The following is a 22,980-nucleotide window of genomic DNA, read 5'->3' on the forward strand; positions in this document are numbered from 1 at the left end:
ACTGAAAATATATGTTCCTTCACCCCAGAGAAGTGCGAGGGAATCTCTGGATTTTCTCTTCAACATAAAATGTAGCTTCTCCACATGCTGTGGCACCTCAAGTGCTTTATTTTGTAAACAAATTTCAGGTTACTGCTTTGCTAGATAATATGTATGTAATGAACCGATCAGCACCCATGGTACTTTTTTTACATCATTACTCAAACACCAAAAGATCAACACCAATTTGGTTGTCATTTCTAAATCACTCCATTTGAAACTTCTGATGAAAGTTGTTTGAGGGGCAGGGTATGTTGATTAGATCGTGTGGCTCTGGCTTGCGTAACGAGCGCAGGCTTAATCCCTGCTAATGCCGTACAAGCGTTGTCAAGCCGGTGTTATACAACCACCTGGAACTGCTGCCAGGTAAAGCTTTTGGGTAAAGCCTGTTGCGCAGCGGGAGGAGACTGTTATCAGAAGGGGAAGTCCTGCAGCGCAAACAAAAACCAGCGCTCCTGGTCAGCGCTCGAAATCTGCAGAGGGAAACGGGACTAGGAGCAGCCAGGTAGCAGTCAGCGGGTGCGTGGCATAGGGAGAGCGGCGCTGGTAGGGTTCACGGGTGCCCTGGCGGCACCCTCGGTGCCGAGCTGCCGCAGCGTCTGTGCGAGCCGGGCTCACCTCTGCCACGCGCGACTGAAGGGGCTCTGGCTACAGGTGGCTGTTGCCAGGGCAAGTTTCCATCGCAATGAGGACCCGGCTTTCAGATTTTTAAACATAAAGGAGGTGAATCCAGAAGGCTGATAACAAAGCAGCGACGAAGATTCTGTGCTGCAGTGACCAGAGCCATGGAGGAAGTGGGAGAAAAGTGACTTCACACAGTTTGTTTCTTCGCAAGTTGGTGCTGTGCTGGGGCTCCCGGAAGGCACCTGCCACAAGTTGGAGCAGCCCTAAAGACGCTGCAGTCTACGGCAGCCTCCTGAGACAGTCCAGAGCCCAGGAGCTCTCTGAATGTATCCTCTTCCCAGCTCCCCCACTCAGCCCCTTCCACAAGCAATATATTTATTTAGAGAAGGGGGGGGGGGGGGGGGGGAAGATTGCAAGTCTTGGTATGAAGCTTCTTTCATTTGTCAAACAAAAATCTGAAAGCGTTAAATGTGCAGAACAATTGAGTTCGTGAAGCAAAGTTGAGGAATGGCTTTAAATGGGCCATATATTTGTTGCTGGAGCTTTATTGCTGATAGCTGATGACAGTTTGCTACTGGCTCCGGACAGTGGAAAAAGTCATCTCAATGACAGAAAACACGCAGGGACAAAACCCTCCCCTTCCTTAAAATCAGAGCAAGGAAATGGACTCTTAGCATGATGGGTTGTGACTAGGGCCCTGTTTTTGAAACGTGATCCATGTGTGCAAATCCCACACAGATCGGCTGCCAAAACTGCAGCACTTCTTTGACATTTCAGTTGAGAAGAACAAATGTGTTCTGTACTCATCTTTTCTTTTTTTAAGCAAAACCAATTAACTTTGAAACAAGGGCTTTGATTGCTATCTCTCTGACGTCAGCTTTACGTTGATGTAATTCTATAGACTGATGGGATCATTGCTGATTTGCACTGGTGTAAGCAGGAGAACAATCGGGCTCTGTGTTTTCCAGGCAGTGAAACTGCTTATGTTTTGTGCAAAGAAAAAAAAAATCAGTTAAGCAACTTAAAGGGAAAACAAATTAACAAAGAAATTCAGGAGCCAAAAGCAATATAAGCACAGATACAGCTACAATGTTCTAACTGTATTGCTAGTCTTAAAAAAAATACCTAGCCTAATTAAGTAAAGATTGACTTTGCTATAAATACGTACAACGATCTTTTTCAAGTTTTAATTGACATTCAAAGGTGAGCAATTTAATAACTTACTGCAATTTTATTTTTTTTAGTATACATACTGTACTTTATTGCTTTTGTTTGAGATCCTTGAACAAATGTCAACTTCCCTTCCCCTTCAAATAATGTTATACAACATGAGAATAAATCAACTGTAAGGATTAAAATTATAATTGATCTAGTGTGAAAGTAGCAAAGAAAGCATTACCCAATATAGCCCAAGTTGAAATCCTAGTTCCCCCTGTACGAAGGGGAGCTGACCTTTGTATATGGGCCAAGGATTTCACCATTGATGACATTTGCCAGGCACGTGTTTTTCTTTTTTTTTTTTTTTTTTTTTTTTTTTTACACAGCAAAGTACAGTCAGGCCTTTCAGTGTTGAGCTTTTAATGCTTATTTTTTGCTATGGTTGCTGTTGTGCTCTCACTTTCAGAGGATGTCAGACTCCTGAAAATAGAAATTGTTTTGGTTTAGGTACAGTAAAGCTTACAAACACTATGCTTGGGGTGAGACATGTAGGCTTGGTCTTTTTCAAGAAAATTTTGTTATATGAAGACAGCAGAGCTGGGCCCATGACTGATATAACCAACCCTGCCAACAAGTGAGGTAAGCTGTAGCGTTCTTCACTGTGGACTACACAATTACAGGACAGCAGCTAATGAGTGGAATTTTAGGGAACGCTTTTTTTATCTAAAAAAGAAAAAGAAGAAAAAAATTGGGAACCAGCAAAACCTGAATCTGGGTAATTTTCACATTTCTGTATTGAAAAATCACTCCTGATGACTATGTGCAACCCTTTCTGTTCAGTGCTGTTTCCATTTGGTCTTTACTGTTAACATGTAGTATACACTACTAAATAGCCATTAATCTATTAGAAGGGCTCTGGCTAATAACTATGCAACTAAAATTTTTAGAACGAGGCCACGGCAGTTTTGCAATAGCTCTGGCATTTACCTAATAAGCCCCAACTCACTGACCACTTTAGTAAATGATATGCAACTTCTCTTGTAAACCGTGCATGTGGTTACATTAAATATTGCCCTGTATTTAACAACGTGCTACTTTCCTGCCCTACTCTCTCGTAAGTCTAGTAGGAGTTGTGGTATTAATTTTAGCCTGGGTGGAACTATAGGCTGGGCTTGTTGTTCCAGCAAGGTAATCGCTTCTCTACATAAACGAATTATCCTTTTCATTTATGGTGCCTGTGGAAAGTTGTCTGTAATTTCAATACGCTCAGCAGTGTAGCTGTAGTAATTCTTCAATGCGTTGCGAGCGTGCCTACTGTGTCGGTTTTCTCCCAGGTGCAACAGCTATGCTTGCAGGGTGAGACGTATGACAAGATGGCCCTTTGGAGGGATGCTAGCTCTGCCTCGCTTGTGACCGCTGGGCCATGCTATGAAATGGGTACTAATATGATGGAGGATGAGTGCTGCCTGAAACTGCCAAATCCAAAGGCCTGCCTGACAGAGGCTGAATGGGATGGCAAGTCTGCAGACAGCCGTGTAGGAAAACTTGGGAAAAGGTAGTTGAGGTATAAGCTCCAGATGAGGAGCCAGTAGCAGCAGAGGCACGTGAGAGCAAAGGCTGTGAACGTGAGTCCTGCCATAGATAAGAGCTGCCTGAGCAGGGAGAAGCTGGCTGGGATGTACCGCCGACTTGTTGGTACGGTGCTAAACCGTGACCCAGCTGCTGTGGTAGGAGAGGGAAAGTAAACAGGGCTGGCGGAGACATCAGAAGTTGAACTTCATGAACTCCTACCAGATGGAGTTACACCAGCAATTAGTTTGGTGCAATTACTTGTGCAGAACTGTGCTGGAAATTATTGCAAGATAGATCAAGCCATTAGCAATAGGAAAACAGCACTGCAAAACTCCAAACACCTCCTTTCAAGTGTTATGCACTCACTTTCCACTGAAATTAATAGAGATAATATAAATGGGGTGCTTGGATTCCTGCTGGATCACTGCAATGAGTAACTGGGGTATAGCTTCTGGATATACCTGCGCAAAAGTAAACTGAGAGTGCTGAGTGGCAAGAGATGACCTAGATTGGAAACAGTTCTCGTGCTTCTATTTTCCCAAAACCACCTACTGTTGGCAACATCTTGCTGTTTCTCTTGGCAAACATATATCTCTAGCTTCTGTTCAGGGAATGTCAGGGCTTGCTGTTGCTACAAAAACTTCAAGTTTAATATGGAAACCTATATATTTTCTGACTAATGTTTCCATCAAGCTTAGTCCTGGGTAAACATTGTGTAATGTTAGCATTCATCAGTGAACTTGCACAATCCCCTTGAAAAAATATTGGAAAAAAAAAACCCCAAAGCAACTGTTTCTAGTCTAGAATGAATATTACAGCCACAGAAAAGATCTTCTATGTAAAAGAGGGTAATTTCCCTCTCTCTCAGAAATTAATGAGCTATTCATAAGTAGATCGTTTACTTTTCAGTGCATTACTGCCTGATTAGTCAAGTGCTGATGCAATGAAACTTAACTGTTGCAATCTTACTGAGTAGGTATCTGCTTAGATTGACATTTATACAGAACGGGTGGTTAGTCTTTTTGTAAAGCAGAACCTTTACGTGTCTTTAGCTTCATACTTCTATATTTCCATTACCACCAGTCACCACTTCAGATGAGACAGCACTATTCTCTTTCGGAGCTGGTATCTAATTAGGCATCACAGATCAGTTACTAAAGAAGCACACAGCTTTTATGAAATACCATTTTAGGAGTTGCTCCAAACAGCGAAGAGATTATACAAGTTACTGTTTCCAAAGTGAATTATGGAAACGCAGGAAGGGCTTAATTTCTGTTGGCAAGAAGGCCTGACTGCTAGACCTCAGTCTCCAGAAGAGCAGCAGCAGAAGAGATCCCGTCCTGAGAGGTGCTAAGCTCCTGTTGCTTCTGCCAGAAGAGTGAAGGCGGCACAGGGCATCCCATGTGATCAGGGGAACTTGAGGAGCAGCACAGGACAGGGACCGGGCTGCTTCCAACTAAAGGAATCTCCTGTATGTAAACAAGGTTTAGTAGCAAAGTGTCGAGTCCAGGAAATTATTTCTGGCGAGGAGGATAAGCTTTCCTTTTGAGAGGAGTGCAATTACTGCTCTGTTGTTCTCACAGTTCCCTCTCAACTTAGTCTTGGCTGCATCTCCAGTGAGAAAGTACTACTTGGAAAATAAAGGCATTTGAAAGCACATGGGGGAGAAAAACAGATGTCATTTTACTAATTTCAAAAAGTGAATTTAGGAGGTAAGAACATGATAATAGTTATATATTTTTACTTTGAAAGGGTCAATTAGTAGTGAAATTAAGCAATGGAGGGTTTTGGTAGGAACTATATGAAAAGATAAACCCCTGTAAGTTAGCAAACACCAGGGTCTAACCGGAGAGCACCTGTTGATTAACAGGTGTTATGTTTGTTTACTCTCTTAAAAATATTTAGCACCAGGATCATGACTTGTGTATTTCTAAGAAAGAAAACTAAAATATTGCTGTTCTTACTCTGTCACAGATCCTGATTTTCCAGTCATGGGACAGGTTTCCTGTAGAAGCAACTCCATTGACTTGATGCATTTATACCAGGGAGAGCTGATGTAACAAGACAATAATCAAGCCCATAAGCCAAAATTTTCAAAAATAACTATCTAAAATTAGGTCCCTAATTCCATAATTAGGAACCTGAGTAGAGGTGGGCTGGTTTTTAAAAATGCTGAAGATTGACAAATTCTGCTGAAGTCGATGGGAGCTGGAGATGATTTTTCCTTTGAAAATCAGGCTGTTTTATTTAAATGCCCACATATTGTTACAGGCCAATGTTGGAGATCCTGGGTTGACAGTTTTCATTTCCTATCCCTATGTATAATTGTATCAGCATGTACCCAGTACACAGAGTTCTCATCGTGTAGTACTCTGTAGAACATGAGTATAGCTCAGCTGGCTTGACTTTCTGATATGACGGTCTGTGTTTGGAGACTCAAAACGAAAAGATGAGAGGAATTTACTTTCCTCTCTTTGATCCTGAGGCAAGCCCCAAATGTAACTGAGAGAGGTCGAAGGGCTGTTCAAAATTATGCTGGTGAGAAGCTTTGTGGAGGAACTTCTGCACTGGCTGGAGATGAATACAGAAGAAAACCTCCTCTGCGGCTCCCACCATCGAGGTCCTCCTGCCTCTCAGATCAGTGTGAAATGAAGCAAGTGGAGGAACTCTGGAAGCACTGCCTTAATGCCACTCAGATGTCTCTGCATGACATAATGAGCCATGTTACCTGGAAATTGTAAGGATGGGAAATGCAGTTTGGACATTTTTAATGCATTTTGGAATCTGGTTGGGTTGATGATACTAAAATACTTAAACCTAGCTCTTAAATAAAGATGAATGGGGCTAAAACACATACTCAGAAGTATTGGAGGCTGAAGCCAACAGCAGTAACACAAAGGTAGGCATACACACAGAAAACAATTTTCTCAAGCTATCCTTGCTATTGTGGTTAGGGTATCTTGAGAAAGAATTATGATGAATTCTCTTCCATTCAACTAGACCCACTTATCTGTGTATACTGATGAATTAGAAACCAAACCCAAAATGGTCATAACCCCTAAAACTAAACGTTTGGAACATATTGACAATTTAATTATATTGGTTTATAATTCTCTCTGTTTCAGTAACAGTTGGCTCTTCTGTTCTTGTGGACTAATAAATTCCTACAAGCACATAACTTGTTTCTATTTTAATGCTCTTTCCAAAGTGGTTACTACTGGTGACAATTAAATGACAGTTGATTCTTCATAGGCTTTTTTAGCACATTTCAAATTTGTTTCATTGCATACTGTATCTTCTAGTCTATTTCTGATTGTCTTCATCCTTTGGCTATAATATTCTCCCAAGTGTGGTGGCTTTACACCACACAGGTGGCAGCCATGTCAAAAGCAGTTGTGCCACATCACTTAACAGACAGTAATTGCCTCCAGGAATCACAGGAATCTTGATCTGCTGCATCAGACATCACTTCTTTGACAGCTAAAGCTGAAAAGACACTTGGGGATATAACCTAAAATACACTTTGTTCCAGGTTGCAGGGACTGTGCCAAAAGCGTGAAGTGCTGAAGTTCTGAAAGAAAACACAGCCATACATTTATATTGTTTGTTTTTTTTAAAAAACCCCTTCATTTCTATATGAACAAGGATTATGTGACAACACTGTGTCATGCCGCCCCAAGTAGGGATTTTTTTAAAATCCAACGGCCAGTTTCAGCCAAGCTTCACACATGGGTAGTGCTCATAAGAGAAGAAAGGTCTGACACATTTCAGGAGAAGAATGAGGCAGAGTGCCTCTGTTAAGGTTTCCACTGAGAAAGAGGCTGCCACCGAAACTCATGCTTTTTGACACCAGAGACCATATGTGCGAGAGCTGCTGTGACTGCGTGGATGCTGCAGCCTAAGCTCTCACCTGTCTAGTCACCAAAGTTAATTAACCATGAGACACAAACTGATAAGAAACCTGGTTTTGTCCCTGGTCGTGCTCCCAGAAGTACGTGTTGGTCTCGACCTGGCAGTGGGAGGGCAGTTAAAGTTCTGTGAGTGTTTCTAAGCTAATCCTGCTTTTGTGTGACACGTAATGCAGCCATACGCTTTTCAGATGTTTAAACTTGATGTTCAGCTTCTGAGGTCAGAAATGCATTTCAGTACTGTCATTGTTCTCAAAAAATTTCCAAGTATATGTAAGTGAATTCCCATGGTTGAAGCCCCTTGTGCCATATTTTCTCTGTGTGTTCATGCAGTGCTCATCATTTGGTTGGTGACTGGGAGGAGAGTTATGAGTTCAAGGCCATTTTTAGCTATTTTAGCCAAATTAAGTCTATGTTTATCCTTATTTTGCTTTTAATATTATACATGAAATATTGTATAATTAGATCTCTCCAATCATTCTCAGTTTTCTGTTCTGCTTTTTTCAGATCTGTTATATATCTATGCGGTCAAAAGGGAAACTGTCCTCCTCTGTCTGAAGTGAAGCAGGACCTGAAGCAGGTATCTCAGACATACCTGTTGCTCTCTGGGTCCAGAAATGGTCTCATTCAAGAGGGGAAGCTGACCCTGAAATCTTCTACACACTCACGTAGAATAGGACTCTGCACACCAGACCTGGCTTGGTCTTGTCACATCCCTCACAATTTTCTTTTTTTTTATGATAAGTGGTTTTCAGGCTGGCACCTACGTTTCCCATTGGCCTGAAATCCTAAGAAGAACCATGAAGTAATGGGAAACTGTGCCCCTACTATTTGGCTCATTAATTAAGAAAACACTATGGAAAAAGTGCTTTGAAAGAGCATTTTCTTGGAAGTTGGGCCTATTTGTGTCTGGTGAGCTGTTTAAAAAAAAGTGCCAAAGTGAGATTAAGACTTTAAAAACTATTAAAAAATACTATGTTGAAGCATAACAGTTAAATAGCTACAGTTGTAGTTAAACAGTAGAAAGGCAGATTTGATTTTGACTGTAAAACCAATATTGGAACAAGCTACAAACTAATTTGCAATGTCTTACAGCAACAACTAGTGGCCTAAAGGATGTGACTTTTCATTAGGATGACTATCACTGGTAGCAGGATCTGACAGGTGGCTGAATCATGCCCAGTGTAGTCATGCTGAACTTCACATATGCATACATCTTCAGTGTTTATTGCTCAGTCAAATTCCTCCTTTTATAATTCTGGATTGCCACATTTGCAATTATATTGCATCCGGCAGAGAGCTCTGAGATCTGTAATTACCAAACACATCTACAGCAGTCACACAGCAACAGAAGTGACACTCATGTACTTGTGAGTATAATATCAAAGCACTGCATGTGATATCCTCCTACTTGCCTATGTATTTCAGGGTATGACTGAAATGAGAGGTGTTTACTGGACAGTTTATTCTGTGAAGCACCCCCCCAGTGTAATGATGTACAACTGATAAATGAGAGAGGGAAATAGATGCAGTTCATATGAGCCAAACAGCGTAGAATTGAGTTGTTCTGGAATTTTACATTCTTTGCAATATCTCCAGTGGCTGCTCAGCTGGCTGTGAGAAGAGGGTGGCTACGCAGATCCTAGGTGTATGTGCATCTGCAGGGATCCCGGCACACCAGAAAGGGTGAGGAGTGACTGACCCACGCGCATTGTTTCTCTTTAGAAAGGGCAGAAGATGTGCATATTTATAAATCACCTTGTTGTAGGGAGTGAGTGTCTCCCACAGGGCTCAGTCTGTAAGATGGAAGTGTTTGTAAACAATAATCACAGTGGCAGGGAATTGCCAGTGTAACGACTGGAGGCGTGGCAGTGTCTGTGTATATCCCAGCTGTAGGACCACATTAAAGCAAGAGAGGCCTGTATCATCCCATCTGTCTTTTCTGACTGCGTCCAACTCAGGGTAATAGAGCTGTCTGTGGGCCTTGCCCTGGTCCTGCTACAATCTCCAACTGAGCTAGGGTGTTCCCCTGAAAGGGGAAAGACCCATTCCCTCTGCTGTCATGAGGCCATGATACCACAGCCACTTGAGCCTGCATAGATCTGGGCCCCTGGTGAAAGAGGGAGCCCCATAGCCACAGCAGCTTGTTGCCCCATTTTCCGTGGTGGCATTAGCAGTGTGCCTGCAGCCGGCCACAGTGGGCTCGGGGTGTGGAAAGGGCCGCAGCCGCGGGGAGGTCCGCCTTCAGCAGCCCGGGTTCCTGACCTGCTTTGCCAGGCAGCCACGCAGGCCTTGAAACGAGGGATGGCGTAGGCCCGTCCCTTTCGGGGAAACTTGAATTTCTGCTGGATTAAGGCGGTTGTGTAACCACAGCCCAGCTGACTCCATTGTTTCTCCGCACAAAATAGTTATCAGTGTAAAGCGAGCGTCAAGCACCGCGCTGCCAGGCAGGGCAGTCAATGGGCTGTGAGGGGAAGGCACCAGGGCAGCGGCCTCCCCCGGGGCCAGGGACACAAACACGGCCTCCTCCCATCCTTCGCAGCTCCTCTGGCCGGGCGCTGTGAGCGGGCGGGGGGCACAACCTCCCGCGGATCGGGCAGTTCACACTTTGACTCACCGCTCAGCCGGCGCCTATATATATATATAGAAGTCCCTACAGCCATGGGCACGCGCTCGTGTGGAAATGCGGGGGGCCAGCGTGAGAGCACCTGTGTAGCTGCTGTACAGGGCGAAGAGGGAGAGCCGGCAAGCGGCTGACGGCAGTGCGGGAAAGGCCCTTCACGGGAGCGGGCTGAGGGGCCGCGCCAGCCTCCGCCGGAGCCGGGTGAGTGAGGGCCCGCTCTCCTCCACGGGGCGGGAACCTGCCTGCCAAAATTATTGGCGGGGGAAGGCGGGGGGGAAGGATGTCGCTTGGGTAAACCGACAGACCGCAGCGGCGCCGTTGCGGTGCGGCGGGGCGGCGTGCCGCCAGGGCAGCGGCGGCCCCGCTCCCCGCCGCCGGGCCGGGCCGGGCCCGCCACCGCCGGCAGGCCCCAGCCGGGCCGGCGCTCTGTTGCCATGACAACCGAGTTGCTCGGCGGGCGGGCAGCCAGGCAGGAAGTGAGGGCAGAGGATTGGCCGCCGTAGGGCACGTGAGGCGGGCGAGGGGCGGGGCGGTTGGGCCCGGCCCGGGGGCGGGATGAGCGCGGGGCGGGCGCGGAGCGGAGCGGGGCCCCGCGGTCCCGGTGGGCGGCTGCCGCCTTCCCTCCTGTCGGCGGCAGGCGAGGCGGCCGAGCGTGGCGGGTCCCCCGCGGCCGAGCTGCCCTGCCCGCCGCCGCCGGGCTGTGATGTGCGTGCCCCGCTCGGCGGGAGGCAGGGAGTGCCTGGCGGAGAGGAGGGGAGTTAGTCAGCGGCGAGGAGGAGGAGGAGGAGGAGGAGGAGGAAGGGCAGGAGGCAGAGCCATGGAGAGCAGCGCTCCGCGGCGGCGGGAGGCGCGGGCTGTCTGACCGCGGCGAAGCGCAGGGGACGCGGCCCGGCAGCCCGGGCGGCAGCGGCGGGGCCGGGGATGAAGGTGCCGGGCAGCCCCCCGCCGCCAGCCGCCGGCCGGTGACGGGGCCGCGGGCTGGGGGGGGGCCCGGCGGGGCTGTTCGCTGCCCTCCTCGGGGCAGGCGGGAGGGAGGGGACTCCGGCCGGGGCTGCCATCGCCTGGGGCCGCGGTGACTCAGAGCCGGCGCGGCCGGGGGTGAGCCGAGGTCTGTTGTTGTGGGATTTTTTCCCCGGCAGGTTATAAATAGCCCCGCTCGGCGCCGTGTCACGGAAGGACACCCTGGCCGGGCGCGGGGAGAGGCCCCCGGCGCTCAGCCTCCCCCGGCCGCTGCCTGCCGGCGGGCCCAGCTGCTAGCGGCGGGGTCGGGCGAGCCCCCGGCGGCGCGGCCGGCCTCCGGCTTATTGTTTTCACACGCGAAAAATAGTTAATATCGCTAGCTGGAGGCAGCCACAGCCAGTCTTCTCGGGGAGAGCAGCAGAGCTCTTCGGCTCCTTTCAGACCTCTCTGAGGAAACGGAGAAAATGAAGCCGGAACGAGGTAAACGGTTTATCAAGATATTTCTTTTTTGTTTTGTTTCTAGGACTGGAAGTAGCCTGGTATTTTTGTTTCGGTGCTGTCGCTCTATTTCCTTGTCCCCTTCCCTGCCATTTTGGGGGAGGGGAGAGAATCCGGGTGCGCGGGTTCAGCTCGGGAAATGCTCCTGGTACTGTGGAGGTACCCTCCGAAGGTGACTAACAGCCCGGTGTCCTGCCTGCCCTTCGGCTTTCCATTGTCTTGGTTGGATGGGAGACAAACACCGTAGCGAACTCCTTTGGCTCTGGGAATGCTGCAGTTTGTGTGTCAAATACAGTCGGCTTCTTAGCACAGAACTGCAGTGCTGAGGCAAGGGTCGGTCAAAGGCAAATCGGGCATCGGCAGACAATGCCAGCACATGCACAAAAATGTCAAAATGTAGCTGAAAAACACCCTGAAAATAACCATAACTTCCATCTGTGTTGTTTTATAACCCGACTATTTTTTATTCCAGTTGTAAAGGAGATGTATCGTAACAAGCATGCTGAAATACTAATTTTTCACGATCATTTGGTTACTATCTTATCTGGATTACTGACATCTGGTTTTACAGAAAAATAAAGTCGACTGTCTATGTACATGTTTATAACACTTCAGCTCTTTTGCAGTATAGCAACAGCTGCTGATGCCCCTAGAGTTGAAAATATGTCATGACTTCTATTTTGATCCACAGGACCAGTGATTATTTATTCCTGTTAGTTAAAGCAAGATTATTTTTTTAAACAAATCTTATGAGTGCTCATCGTAGAATTCTGAGTGTTAATTAAAAAAAATTCCTTGCTTAGATATTTGGGTTGAGTTTTGATGATTCTATTGTTTTCCTTGTTGCTTTCAGTTTTAAAAATACATTCTTTTTGTGTTATAATCACCTTGGTGTTGTGAGAAGCACTTTAATATATCTTAGATATCCGTGTATTAAATACTAACACTTACATGACGTACACATCTTAATTAGGTTTGTTAATGACATGTTTGCTAATAGTGATACTGCATAAATGACCACTGATAGGTGGATTTCTTGCATGGATATGCTGTAAGGATTATATGGTGTGACAATAGTACAGAAATGATTGTCAACATATGCATAAATTAATGGGGTTTAAGTACTAGGGATTTGAAATGGGCTTTTCTCTTTGCTTTCCTCCTTGTTTCTTAATTGCTTAAACCTTCACCTGATCGATTGCAGCAAGGCAGGTTGTTTTTAGAATCTCTTTAGATTTTAATACCAGATCCTAAAGTTTAAAAACTATTTACTGTCAAGGTGAAATAAAATTTCAAAATGGCCAGGTAAAACCCAAGTCAATATTTGCAACTTTAAAATGTTCTGCTGTAGCAGTTCAAAAAAACCTCTGTATGACCTTTGTCTATTCTTTAATTTTTAGGCAGAAAAAGTTAGAACGTTGGAAACATTTTTAGTTGCTCTATGATAAGTGATCAGATACCCTTTTTTTTAACCAATCTGATGTAGAGGGAACCAAATTTATAAAGAAAGCAAGTTTTTAGGTGGTTGTGTTTTTTTTTTTTTCCTAAGCTGACAGTTAATAAATTGAGATTCCTATCCATTGTAAAATGTCTGTCACACACTGGGTGAAACCCTTCAGAAGGGTTCTATCTTAAATTCTTTTAAGATAATTCACAAAAATCTTAAAATAAATCATGGATCTTGCCAAACATTGTAGAGTTATAGAGCAATACCATGCACAAAGGGGGTTGTGAAAGTGCTGCCTAAATGCCACATGCAGCCCACAGAGACTCTTAGGAGGCACGAATCATGCAAATGTTTACATGTGCTGCTTTCTGCTGTAGCAGCTGCACCACAGGATGCAAGCAGTCAAGTGTGCAGTCACCTGCTTCCAATCGTCGCAAAGTAATAGCAAAGGACAGGGGAGAAGCAGACCACTCAGCTTGCCACAGTTCATTTTTCTACAGACCCTCAAAATCCTGAGAAGACTGCAAATCTGCACACCAAGTGAACATAAAGAAACAGATTTAAAAAGACTTGAAATGTTTTGGGTTTTTTTCATTCTTAGAAACAATTATATCAGAATCCATTTGGAGCAGAGGGATGTAGTTCTTGTAGTTAGAATGAAACTTAAAACTATACTTAATAAGATTGTAGTGCCCAGGCCTGTTGGGAGAAGGTATGGTTTAGCCTTTGTCATACTACCAATAAGATTCTTGTTATCACCAGTAAAATCAGGTGGTGCAGGAGAAGGAAGGGGAGATCTAAATGTGCAACTGCTTTTTTAACAATGGGAAATGTTATAAAATATTTTAATTTAAGGAGGTGAGAGGGATGAGCAGAAATTAGAGAAAAAAGGGAAATTTGGCCCTAAAGTACTTACCTCCCTTTATAATAAGGAAAGCCTGAAAATTACAGATATAAACATGCAATATATGAGAGCAGTATTGAGGAGATGGAATGTGGAGTGTTGCATAGGAAATCTGTGGAGTGGTTTTGCAAGTGAGGAAGAGAGGTTTGAAAGTGCAGGTAAAAATGTGGACTTACTCCTTTGCCATGCAAAGGCACAGGGCATTCACAGGACATGTCTCATGAACATCACTCAGGACTTGCCCATCAGGTGGGATGTCAGTGTGGAAAGGCAGTGGTTGCTGTAAGCACACTCACATAACTACCTTTATGCCAGGTCTAGAGAATGCAATAACTAAAATACTGATGGCTGCTGCTTGGCTTTACCTTTCCTATGCTGCCATTCTTGAAGTGTTGAAGCATCTTAAAATACAGTGGTCACGTTGCTTCAGCTGAGGCTTCAGCAGTGCCAGTGAGAAGAGTGATATATCTCCCTTTCTTACATACAGTGTTTTTGCAGTGACGTTTCAGTTTTGTTTTTTTCTCTTTCTGCAGTAACAACATATCAGCTTACCTAGCTTTGATCCCTGGTATCATCACGATTTAGCTTCTGCAGTACAGCTGCCTAGTCAGCTGCTTCATGTTGCATGTTTGGGACCGCTGTTTCCTTTCTCAAGTACAGAGCTTTGCTCTTGCTTCTATTGAACTTCGTTCTAATGACTTCTGATCGCTTCGCCAGTTTATTGAGTTTGGAAGACAGAACTAGACTTCATAGCAGAGCGCTTGCAAACTCTTCCAGTTCAGCTTTGTTCATAAACTGTATAAACACACTGTTTCACCATCGGAGTTAATGAAAACATTGCATAATGTCAGGGTGATAGCTTACTGCCAAACTTGGAAGGCTTGTTATGTACTCTTAGAGTACACTTGGTGCACAACTGGAAAAAATCTTGTGGTTTCGATGAATCTACAGTATAGTCATATTTTACTGTGGGAATGTTACAAGACATCAAAAGTCTTACTATAGTCTAAATAGCTCAGAGTTACTGCTCCTTCCTTCTCCCTCCCCCTCACTGCATGAATGATCAGTTAAAGGAGGAAGACAGGCTTGTTTGTCTCTAAATGCATGCTGGCTGTTTTTTATCACTTTATTCTAGTCTTTTCTTCTTTATTACCTTGCTTTGTTTATTCCTCTGCTGTGTGTTCTCTGTGTAGAGACTATTCTGTTTTCACTTACAATTTAAGCAAAAAGCAGTTGTCTCTTACTTTCTGAAGCATTAATTCCCTCCTTGAGATTATTCTAACTTAAAGAAACGGCTTTCTGTCTACAAGAGAGGAACAATCAGTCTGAAGATTGCTTTTTCTCTTCTCCTTCCTTCTTTGCAAGTCAAACTCGAATACGTGCCTCTGGGTCTGTTTGTAGTAACTGAGTTAAGAGACTTTCTTCCACCTTATTTGATGGTTTGGTATGGAAAGAGCTAACTCTTTGGGTTCAGCAAAAGTCTGTTTACTACCTCCTGTTGGAAACGTAGCTGAAGGATTTCTGGATGTATCTGTGAGGAAAGCTGGAGGAGAGATTAATGAAGATGAACAGTTGATTGAATGCTTTTCTTCAAATTCTTATGAGGAAGGATGACGAGGCATGGGATTGGGGGGAAGTGAGCTGAAGCAGTGTGTGTTTAGGAGTTGTGGAGTTAGTTGTTAAGTTAGGAGATCTGGATAAGGTCCTTGTTTTTGAAAACAAGACTTAGTTTTATGCCCTATATTAACTCAGTGAAAGATCTGGTGGAAAACTTTTTACCAAAGATGATGTGCTGCAGAGTATGCAGATCAGGAAGTGAAAATATCTTTTGAAAAAGGATGAGTGCTGTTTTAGTGTCCTATATTGCACTGTGATACAGACACTTTAATTTTATAATGTCTTCTCAGTGAAATGTCACGAAGCACTTAAAACTTTTCCATGGTAGAGCGATGTAGCCAGTAAACAAAGTAATAAACTGGAAATGAGGTGCTTCCTGCTTACTGGAGCTGTCACTCCAAAAGCGTTTGGGCAATGCTTCGGGCTTGGTTGCCACAGGTAAGTGCAGGTTGGGTGATAATGAGCTGGAGGTGACGCTGCTCCCTGGCCCGGGAGGAAGCCGTGCTGGCAAACACGCTCCGCTGCGCAGGGGCACGTGCGAGAAGGTGTGTGTGGCGAGGGAGGCTAGCTCTGACGGGCAGGAAGGGGGCCAGGGTCTCTGCTTTTCCTATGTGGATTAGTTTCGAATAAAACCAACCTGTTCTTTAAAAGAAAGAAAAACTAAAACTGTTCAAGGTAAAAAACCAACCAAACTGACAGGTGGTCAGGATATTACACTCGGATTCCATTTATAAGGCATGAAGCCATCTAGCCCTAATCTTTGGGGAGAGCAGATTTGTCCTGATAACACATAATATATAGATGCAGTGGACGAGGATGAGTGAACAGGAATACAAGCCCCTCCCCCCCCTTTTTTTTTTAATTGAGGGTAGAGTCTAGATTCTTTGAATACAACTCTGTCCTTGCACCCAAGAAATGGGAATAGATACTCTTTTATTAAATTTCTACTACAAAAATTTAACTTAGAAGAATTCTTAGCTTTTAGGTGCTTAACTTCCCCCCCCACCCCCCCCCCCCCCAAAAAAAAAATCTAAGGATATTTATTTGGAGAATTGGAAAATCTTAAGTTTTGGTTTGAAATACCTGCTTACGTTAAAAGTTTTCCTACTTGTTCTGCAACTTGTCCCTAGTGTCGACAGCGAGGCAAGCCCTCCCGTTGTAGAAGTAGCTCTAGGGTTGTAAGAGTGCTTTTATCCATGTTCAACAGTGAGAGTTTTTCACTGCGTGCCTGTTCCTCAGAGAGAACAAACCATACTAGTAACAACTTTGCCATTTTCTTTTTGTTTGGAGTTGTCCATACTAGCTGCCTTCAGAGGGGCTCTTGTTGCTAAAACAGATGCTGCTGGAGTGGCATTTAGGTGGATATTCTGGGGCTTGTGGATATGCCACGTCCATAGGCTTGGGCTATATAACTGACCTTTCTGACCGTATTCTTTACTTGCTGAACTGAGAAACTTGGGCATGCCAGATCAGATCCCTGGGCTGAAGCATATTAGATTGGATTTAGTTGTTAAGGGCAGTGTTGAAACTATTATTGGATCTGAGGTCTGCCAGCTTCTAAATGTTTTTAAAAATAAGCTAACATTTATAAATACAGATTCTCATGAGAGATGCGAGTTTGTTGCCAAATGAAATTCTGCTTATTAAAATTAGAAATCTTCTGTGAAAACAGAGTAACTGACAGGAACAAACCAGCTATATGACATTTGTTAAAAGAACTTGCTCTGTCTACTTAACTGTTTACAAAATGTTTCTTTGTTATTTTGACAAATGTCTACTAATAGCAACTGTTAAATGGTGGTGAAATAGCCATGGCCTCTTATGCTATCAGCAACAATTTAGGATAACAGTCTGGCAGTTACTAGCAGTTCTTTTAGTCAATAAGGTCTTGCAGTTTAACTGTAGTTATAGCTATAATAATTACTTTCTCCATTCTGATTTGATACTTGGTAAACTATGTTTTTTAGATTTTTGAAGGTGTCTCACATCATTGTCTTTCAAGGTGGTAGTAAATTGTTCAGTCTTTGCAGGTCAGTTGTATTTAATGTTTAGACAGAAGCCAGTTTTTAAGTTTAAATCGTTTTAGAAGTGCATGTACAATTGCATGCTTACCTTTGTAGGAGGGAGTACAAAAACTTCATGTATAAGTAGGCAATTAAGGATGTCTATAAACGTGGGTGAATGCAAACACAGAAGAGTGCCTCTTGGACTTGGGTAGGTAGTTGGACTTTGGAAGACTTCACATTCATTACATATTCCTTTTTCTGCTTGTCCAGTGCAGGGTGGGATGAATATAGCTATAAGCACACAGCTGAAGCCATGTGCAGTTATTCTTGATCTGCATGCATAACTGTACCAAGATTGGAAGTGAGATTTTTATAAAGGCTACTCGTGAACAGTATAATTGAGTTGTAAGAGTCATGAAAATTCTCCAGCTGTTCTTAACAATTCAGTGTTATTCTGACCAAATAAAATGTTTATACTTAACTTGCTTGTATTAATATATTTTCTTCCTTGTTAAGTGGGCCTGATTAGTTCTTTCTGCTGTGATTGTTGCATTACCTTTTAATGTTAGCTTTGGGACCAAAACTATTTAAAGTTGCTATCTGGGATGGTATTACTACATTATCTTGACTCAAAATGCAAAGATGTAATGGGATAGTATGAGGACGTTCTCAGGGATAATTTGGAGAAGAGCTGTGTATGAATCAGTGGAGGCAGATGAACACATGGGGAAGGAAGCACTTCACATATGTGAAATACTAATGACACTTCCATGGGTGTTCTGAATGGAAGAACCCTTATTAAGAATAAAGGTGAACAAAATAGTCTTACTGAGAAGTCTTCTGGGCAACTTTGTTTCTTTAAGAGCAGTAAGAGGAGTTCTTCAACTCCCCCTCTCCCCCCTCCCCCCCATTTATTTTGATTTGATAATTCTTCCTTTTGTGGGAAGGCATCCAATCTCTCTCTGTCCAGGTATGTAGTACCCAGTAACCACAGGGCACTTACATTTTTCTCTTAGGATTGATCAATGCATTTCCCAAGCCTATTGCCAAGTATGACTTTTTTGTTCCTAGGGGAAAAAAAAAGTTGGATTTTCTTCTGAGGTATAATAAAAAAAGAGAATGTATCTGAAATAAGGAATCTCTGGTTGCACATGTGCCATGTCATCTGTTTTACATTGTGTATCTGTGAAGTTAGTGATTTTTGTCTATTAAGATCCCTGGGAACCAGGTTGGTAAGTCAGTCCATTTTGGGCTGTGAACTTCTGTAGCGAGACTACAAGCAGGTGCCTGCTTATGCTAGTTTAACCTCTTCATGGTGCTGTGCATGCAGGGATTCCTTGTGCCCACTGATGAGCCTTCAGGACTTCTAGGGCATGTTTCACACTTCTCTGGGCTGCAATAAATTAAGCCTCTTTCTCAGGGTGCTATGCAAGTATCATCTTGTTGTTGGGTATAATGGGGGAGGGAAAGGCAGAGAGAACTTCAGTGAAGAGTTGAGGATGGTGAGTATTAGCCCGTATCCTCAGTACAGTCAGTACCATGGTGGGGTGGTGGTGGTTTCTTCTGAGGGTCAGGGGAAGGAGAAGGAGAGGTGCAGGAAGAGCTGCTGTGGTCAGAGCACACTTTTTGCAGACTGGTGGGACGCCCTTCTCCCCTGCCAGGTATTGTTCTCCTTGGTTCCCTGCCAGGGCACTAGCCCAACAATGTAAGTGAAACAAACCATGGCTCACTCACGCTTTCAGGCAGGTCAGCAAGTTTGGTGGAAAGCTTTGTCTGCAGGCTTGGAGGGGCAGAGAAGGGTGGCTGAGAGTACTATCTGAGGAAATGTCTGTGGTGAGTAGTCGCTGAAGGCATAGCTTCTTTGTTAGCGGAGTGAATTTTTGCTACTTTGTGTTGATGCTTTGTGCAGTTTTCTGTAAAGTCACAAGTATCGGTGCATTTTCTTTGCATGTTAGCTCTGAATATTTACGACACAGCCCCAGTAAGACATCCTACTTACTTGCTCTTTTTTGTTACAGCTTTTTTAGTCAGGCTTTTAATTCTGATGAAATAGTTGGACTTAGGGGTAGGGGGGAAGAGAACAGATGCATCAGGAAGAGAAGAGCTTTAGTAAATATTCCAGTGACGTGGAGTAAAGGAGGAGGAGTTTCCTACCAGTAGGAACTGAACAGGGACAAATCGTCAAGATCAGTGTGGACTGGGAATGCATGGTTAGGGGAAAGGGATTAATGTCAACACTCATGCTGCTCAAAGGTAAATCCTTTTTTCTCCACTGTATAATTCTTTAAACACAACTCTCTAAGCATATTTCCTGTGCAAGGTTTCCCACTTCAGATGCCTTTTAATGAAAAGTATGGCTTTGTTTTGCTTTATTTTGAAGGGGAAACAGCTTCTTCCTTTTGAAGCAGGTGCTATTCAAATAATCAAAGAAAATTTGTTTACCATGGAGAAGCCACGAGAAACAATGTATCTGGAAGACTAGACTTGGAGGAGAGGGCTGGGTAGTGATTGCTACCGTAACTACACTGGTGGCAGTACTCCTTATGTAGGATGTTCAGACAACGTAACTGCTTACACCACGCTAGCACAAGGAAGGTATGAAAGACCCCTTTTAGAAGTGTGCATCCTGTTAAAAAGTGAATGAGTAGAACCAAGTAGCCAGCTTACAGAGCTGAAACAGGAGGAGTAGTTGATAATACTAGAAAAATTTGAAGGTGAAGATCAGGACATCAGTGTAAAACTTCTGGAATACATATCTGCCTCATCTTACATCAAGTTCACTAAAATTGGTCTAACTGGCTGTTATTGTACTGCTTTTGGATATTTCCTGCTGATAGTCTCACTGATTTAACGAGTTTCTCTGAGAAAGTATTTTGGATCTGTTAGAGAGAAAAGGTTAAGTGATGCTGCTTGATATGCATTGTATGTTCTTTCATCCCATCTTCATTTTGAGAATATATAATGGCCTTCAGTTTCATAAATGTTTTAGGACACTTTTTATAAGCTGGTTGTATTCATTCTCAGTTAAGCTTCTAGTACAAAATGTTAAGCAGCTTTATGATTTGCACTGATTTTGTTTTAAAATCATAGTGGAACTGTTAGCATCTGATGCTTTCAACTTTTCTAGGTGTGCTATAGTCTATATGTAGTCTTTCTCACTCATGAAGCATCAGTAAAAGGAAAGCTATACATAAATTAAGAATGTGCATGGTATATCTTATCAGCTCTTTAACATGCATTGCAAGCATCAAGAACTGACCTCAGCTTTGTTCTGAGGAATTGAGCATCTGAGGGAGAAGAAGGGGAATAGGGTTGTCTACATGAGTGCTTAGTGTTTTTACATTCTGCAAGTTAGTAACTCAATCCAAAATGGTTGTTTCAGGCAAGGGATGCATTAGTAGAAATGTGCTTTTGTTTTTAGCTTGTCTCTACAACTAGGCTGTGTAAACATAAGGTGCCATGAAGTCACTTATGCTTCACTCCTTAGGGGTCATGTGCACACCTTGCTTTTCCTGCACAAGGTAGGGCTGGCATCTGAACTAGAGTGTTTTTCTGAACGAGCTCATTAGTAGACATCCTGTGCTTTGGCATGGCCCTCCAAAGGCTGAAGTTGGGTGTTTTTTGTAATGTAGGGATGATGCCAATTATGCCTACTGGCAAGTGCTGCTGAATTGATGCATAGTTGACTTGATACTGAGATGAACCATGCTTGGCTGGGATTTCCTGCTTTGTGAAATGTGTAGGACTGCTTATTCCTAAAGTTTGTGTTGGATAAAATCCATTCTTATCAAGACCTCATCTTTTTTCCTTTTAAAAAGTGTTATCCTGATTGTGGCAGAAGGTGGGTTAAAAATATAGTCTGTTTATCTTGCTTATTATTAGTCATTTTGCACAGTATTAAAACTGCAAGGGTATTAGTAGTATTTTAAGTGCATCATAAAGTGCTACTTTATGATGGTGGAATATGCAGCTTAGGATAAAGTCCTATATATATCTCTATGTGCTACTGTATTCTCGTATTCAGTCGCACTAGCAATGTCTTGTTATCCTATCTTGTGCCACTGCTGGAATTTGTGGAAGAATACAAGATCAAACTGATAAATGAGTAGCATGCTTCAAGGTGGGTTTTGTTTGGTGGAATTTCTAATATTGTAATTTCTAAATTTAGCATTTTATTAGGCCAGATGCATCCGTTTCTGGGGTGTTCTTCCACAAATATGCACAGAGCTCAGCTGTGTGTATGTATGGCTGGCTTAGGACAGTAAGCTTAAAAGCTGGAGTGTCAGCATGCTGTCCTACTTTTACTGTATTTGAAGAATATCAGGTGTGAAGAGGATTTTTGTGGTTGCACTCCAGTAGCCCAATGTGGGGAGACTGTTCAGGAGCATTATGGTGGGGATGTATGCCTGTCATCTAGAGGCAGCTGCTCCTCACTAAAACATTGTTAGTTGGCCTGTAAAAACAACTGGTGGCTCCTGAATACTGTCTCTGCTGGCCCCCGTGGGAATTGACTTGGGGTTGTTGCTTCTCCTCTTGTTAGCAAAACTTTTAAACATACTGTGTTTACCAATATTCCTCTTACCCCTTCCATAGATATTGGAAGACCCTTCCATAGATATTGAATAACTGTTTCATAGAAAATCATCTGAGTACTTTTTTCAAAGGCTAGGCTAGGTCAATTAAGAAAACTTGAAACTGCTTTTTCAGCCAACTATGTAAACTACGGTGTTTTTGTAGAAGTAAATGTTCCATGAAAGAAAAATACTTGGAAAGCAAACTGAGATAAAATATACAGGAAGCTTGAATGTCAGTGACTAATGAAATGGTATGTTTTGCATATAACTTTCTGTAAGGCACTATCTGTATCTACAGTCTTTAAATGGGCCAACTACTAAGAGGTATCCAACCTTCCTTGGACAAAATGTCTACTTAAAAATCTGGTGTAGGCTATGTTTTCTCACAACCACAGCTAAATGATACTGCTATATAAAATGTGAGTGAGGAAAAGTCATTGTTCTGTGAAGTAAGTAGCATGTTTTCCATGCTTTTGAATGGGTTAGTGAGTGCTGCTGGATTTTGAATGCGGTTGTGAAGTCTAGTTTAATCTGGACTTCTCATAGTTTCATGGCATCTAATTACAGAACAAGAGTTTTATTCTTGTTTTGTGATGTGGTTAGGCTGAGAGTAAGATTTTTTTTTTCTGTTGATTATGTTAATATGGTGAATGTCATCTGACTTGAGTTCTTGCAAATAGGTAAGAACTGGATGAAATTGTTTAATGCAGACAATGTGTTGTTTAGACTGCACCTAGAATAATACGTGCAGTTTTGAGACTACTCTCTTCAAACGACTCCATACATTAGTCCCCAAAAGTGCCCAGTAAAAAAATTGAGGGGGGGGGTGTCAGGAAAAAATACTGAAGTAGGGAGCTCATCAGGTGGGTTTAAGAACTACAGTAATGCAAGGAGAGCTGTAATGGGATTTTCCTCCCCGCTGTGTATGCTCTAAGGGTTGGAGGGATGAGGCAGCTGAGCCGCTTCCGAGTGGACTGAGTGGAGCAGTGGAAAAAGTGCTGTGGGAAGTTAGCTTGTGCTGGCTGGGGGGAGGACGGGCTGTCGTCTTTT

The 22,980-nt window shown here is 43.4% G+C and overlaps 1 protein-coding gene across 3 annotated transcripts in view; it reads left to right on the forward strand.

Moving 5' to 3' along the window:
- Positions 1 to 10,491: 10,491 nt before the first annotated feature.
- ATOSA (atos homolog A) overlaps positions 10,492 to 22,980 on the forward strand; it is a 51,696-nt gene continuing 39,207 nt past the window's right edge. The window contains exons 1-2 of one of the 3 annotated variants that reach the window (XM_075506013.1): positions 10,492 to 10,629; positions 11,252 to 11,364. In XM_075506013.1, the coding sequence (XP_075362128.1) occupies positions 11,349 to 11,364 (16 nt within the window). In that variant the 5' untranslated portion in view covers positions 10,492 to 10,629; positions 11,252 to 11,348. Of the gene's footprint in view, positions 11,365 to 22,980 lie in introns of all 3 variants that reach the window. The other 2 variants (XM_075506012.1, XM_075506011.1) reach the window with 2 other exon arrangements.

This window comes from Mycteria americana, chromosome 6 (assembly GCF_035582795.1).
Source record: "Mycteria americana isolate JAX WOST 10 ecotype Jacksonville Zoo and Gardens chromosome 6, USCA_MyAme_1.0, whole genome shotgun sequence".
Taxonomy (NCBI): domain Eukaryota; kingdom Metazoa; phylum Chordata; class Aves; order Ciconiiformes; family Ciconiidae; genus Mycteria; species Mycteria americana.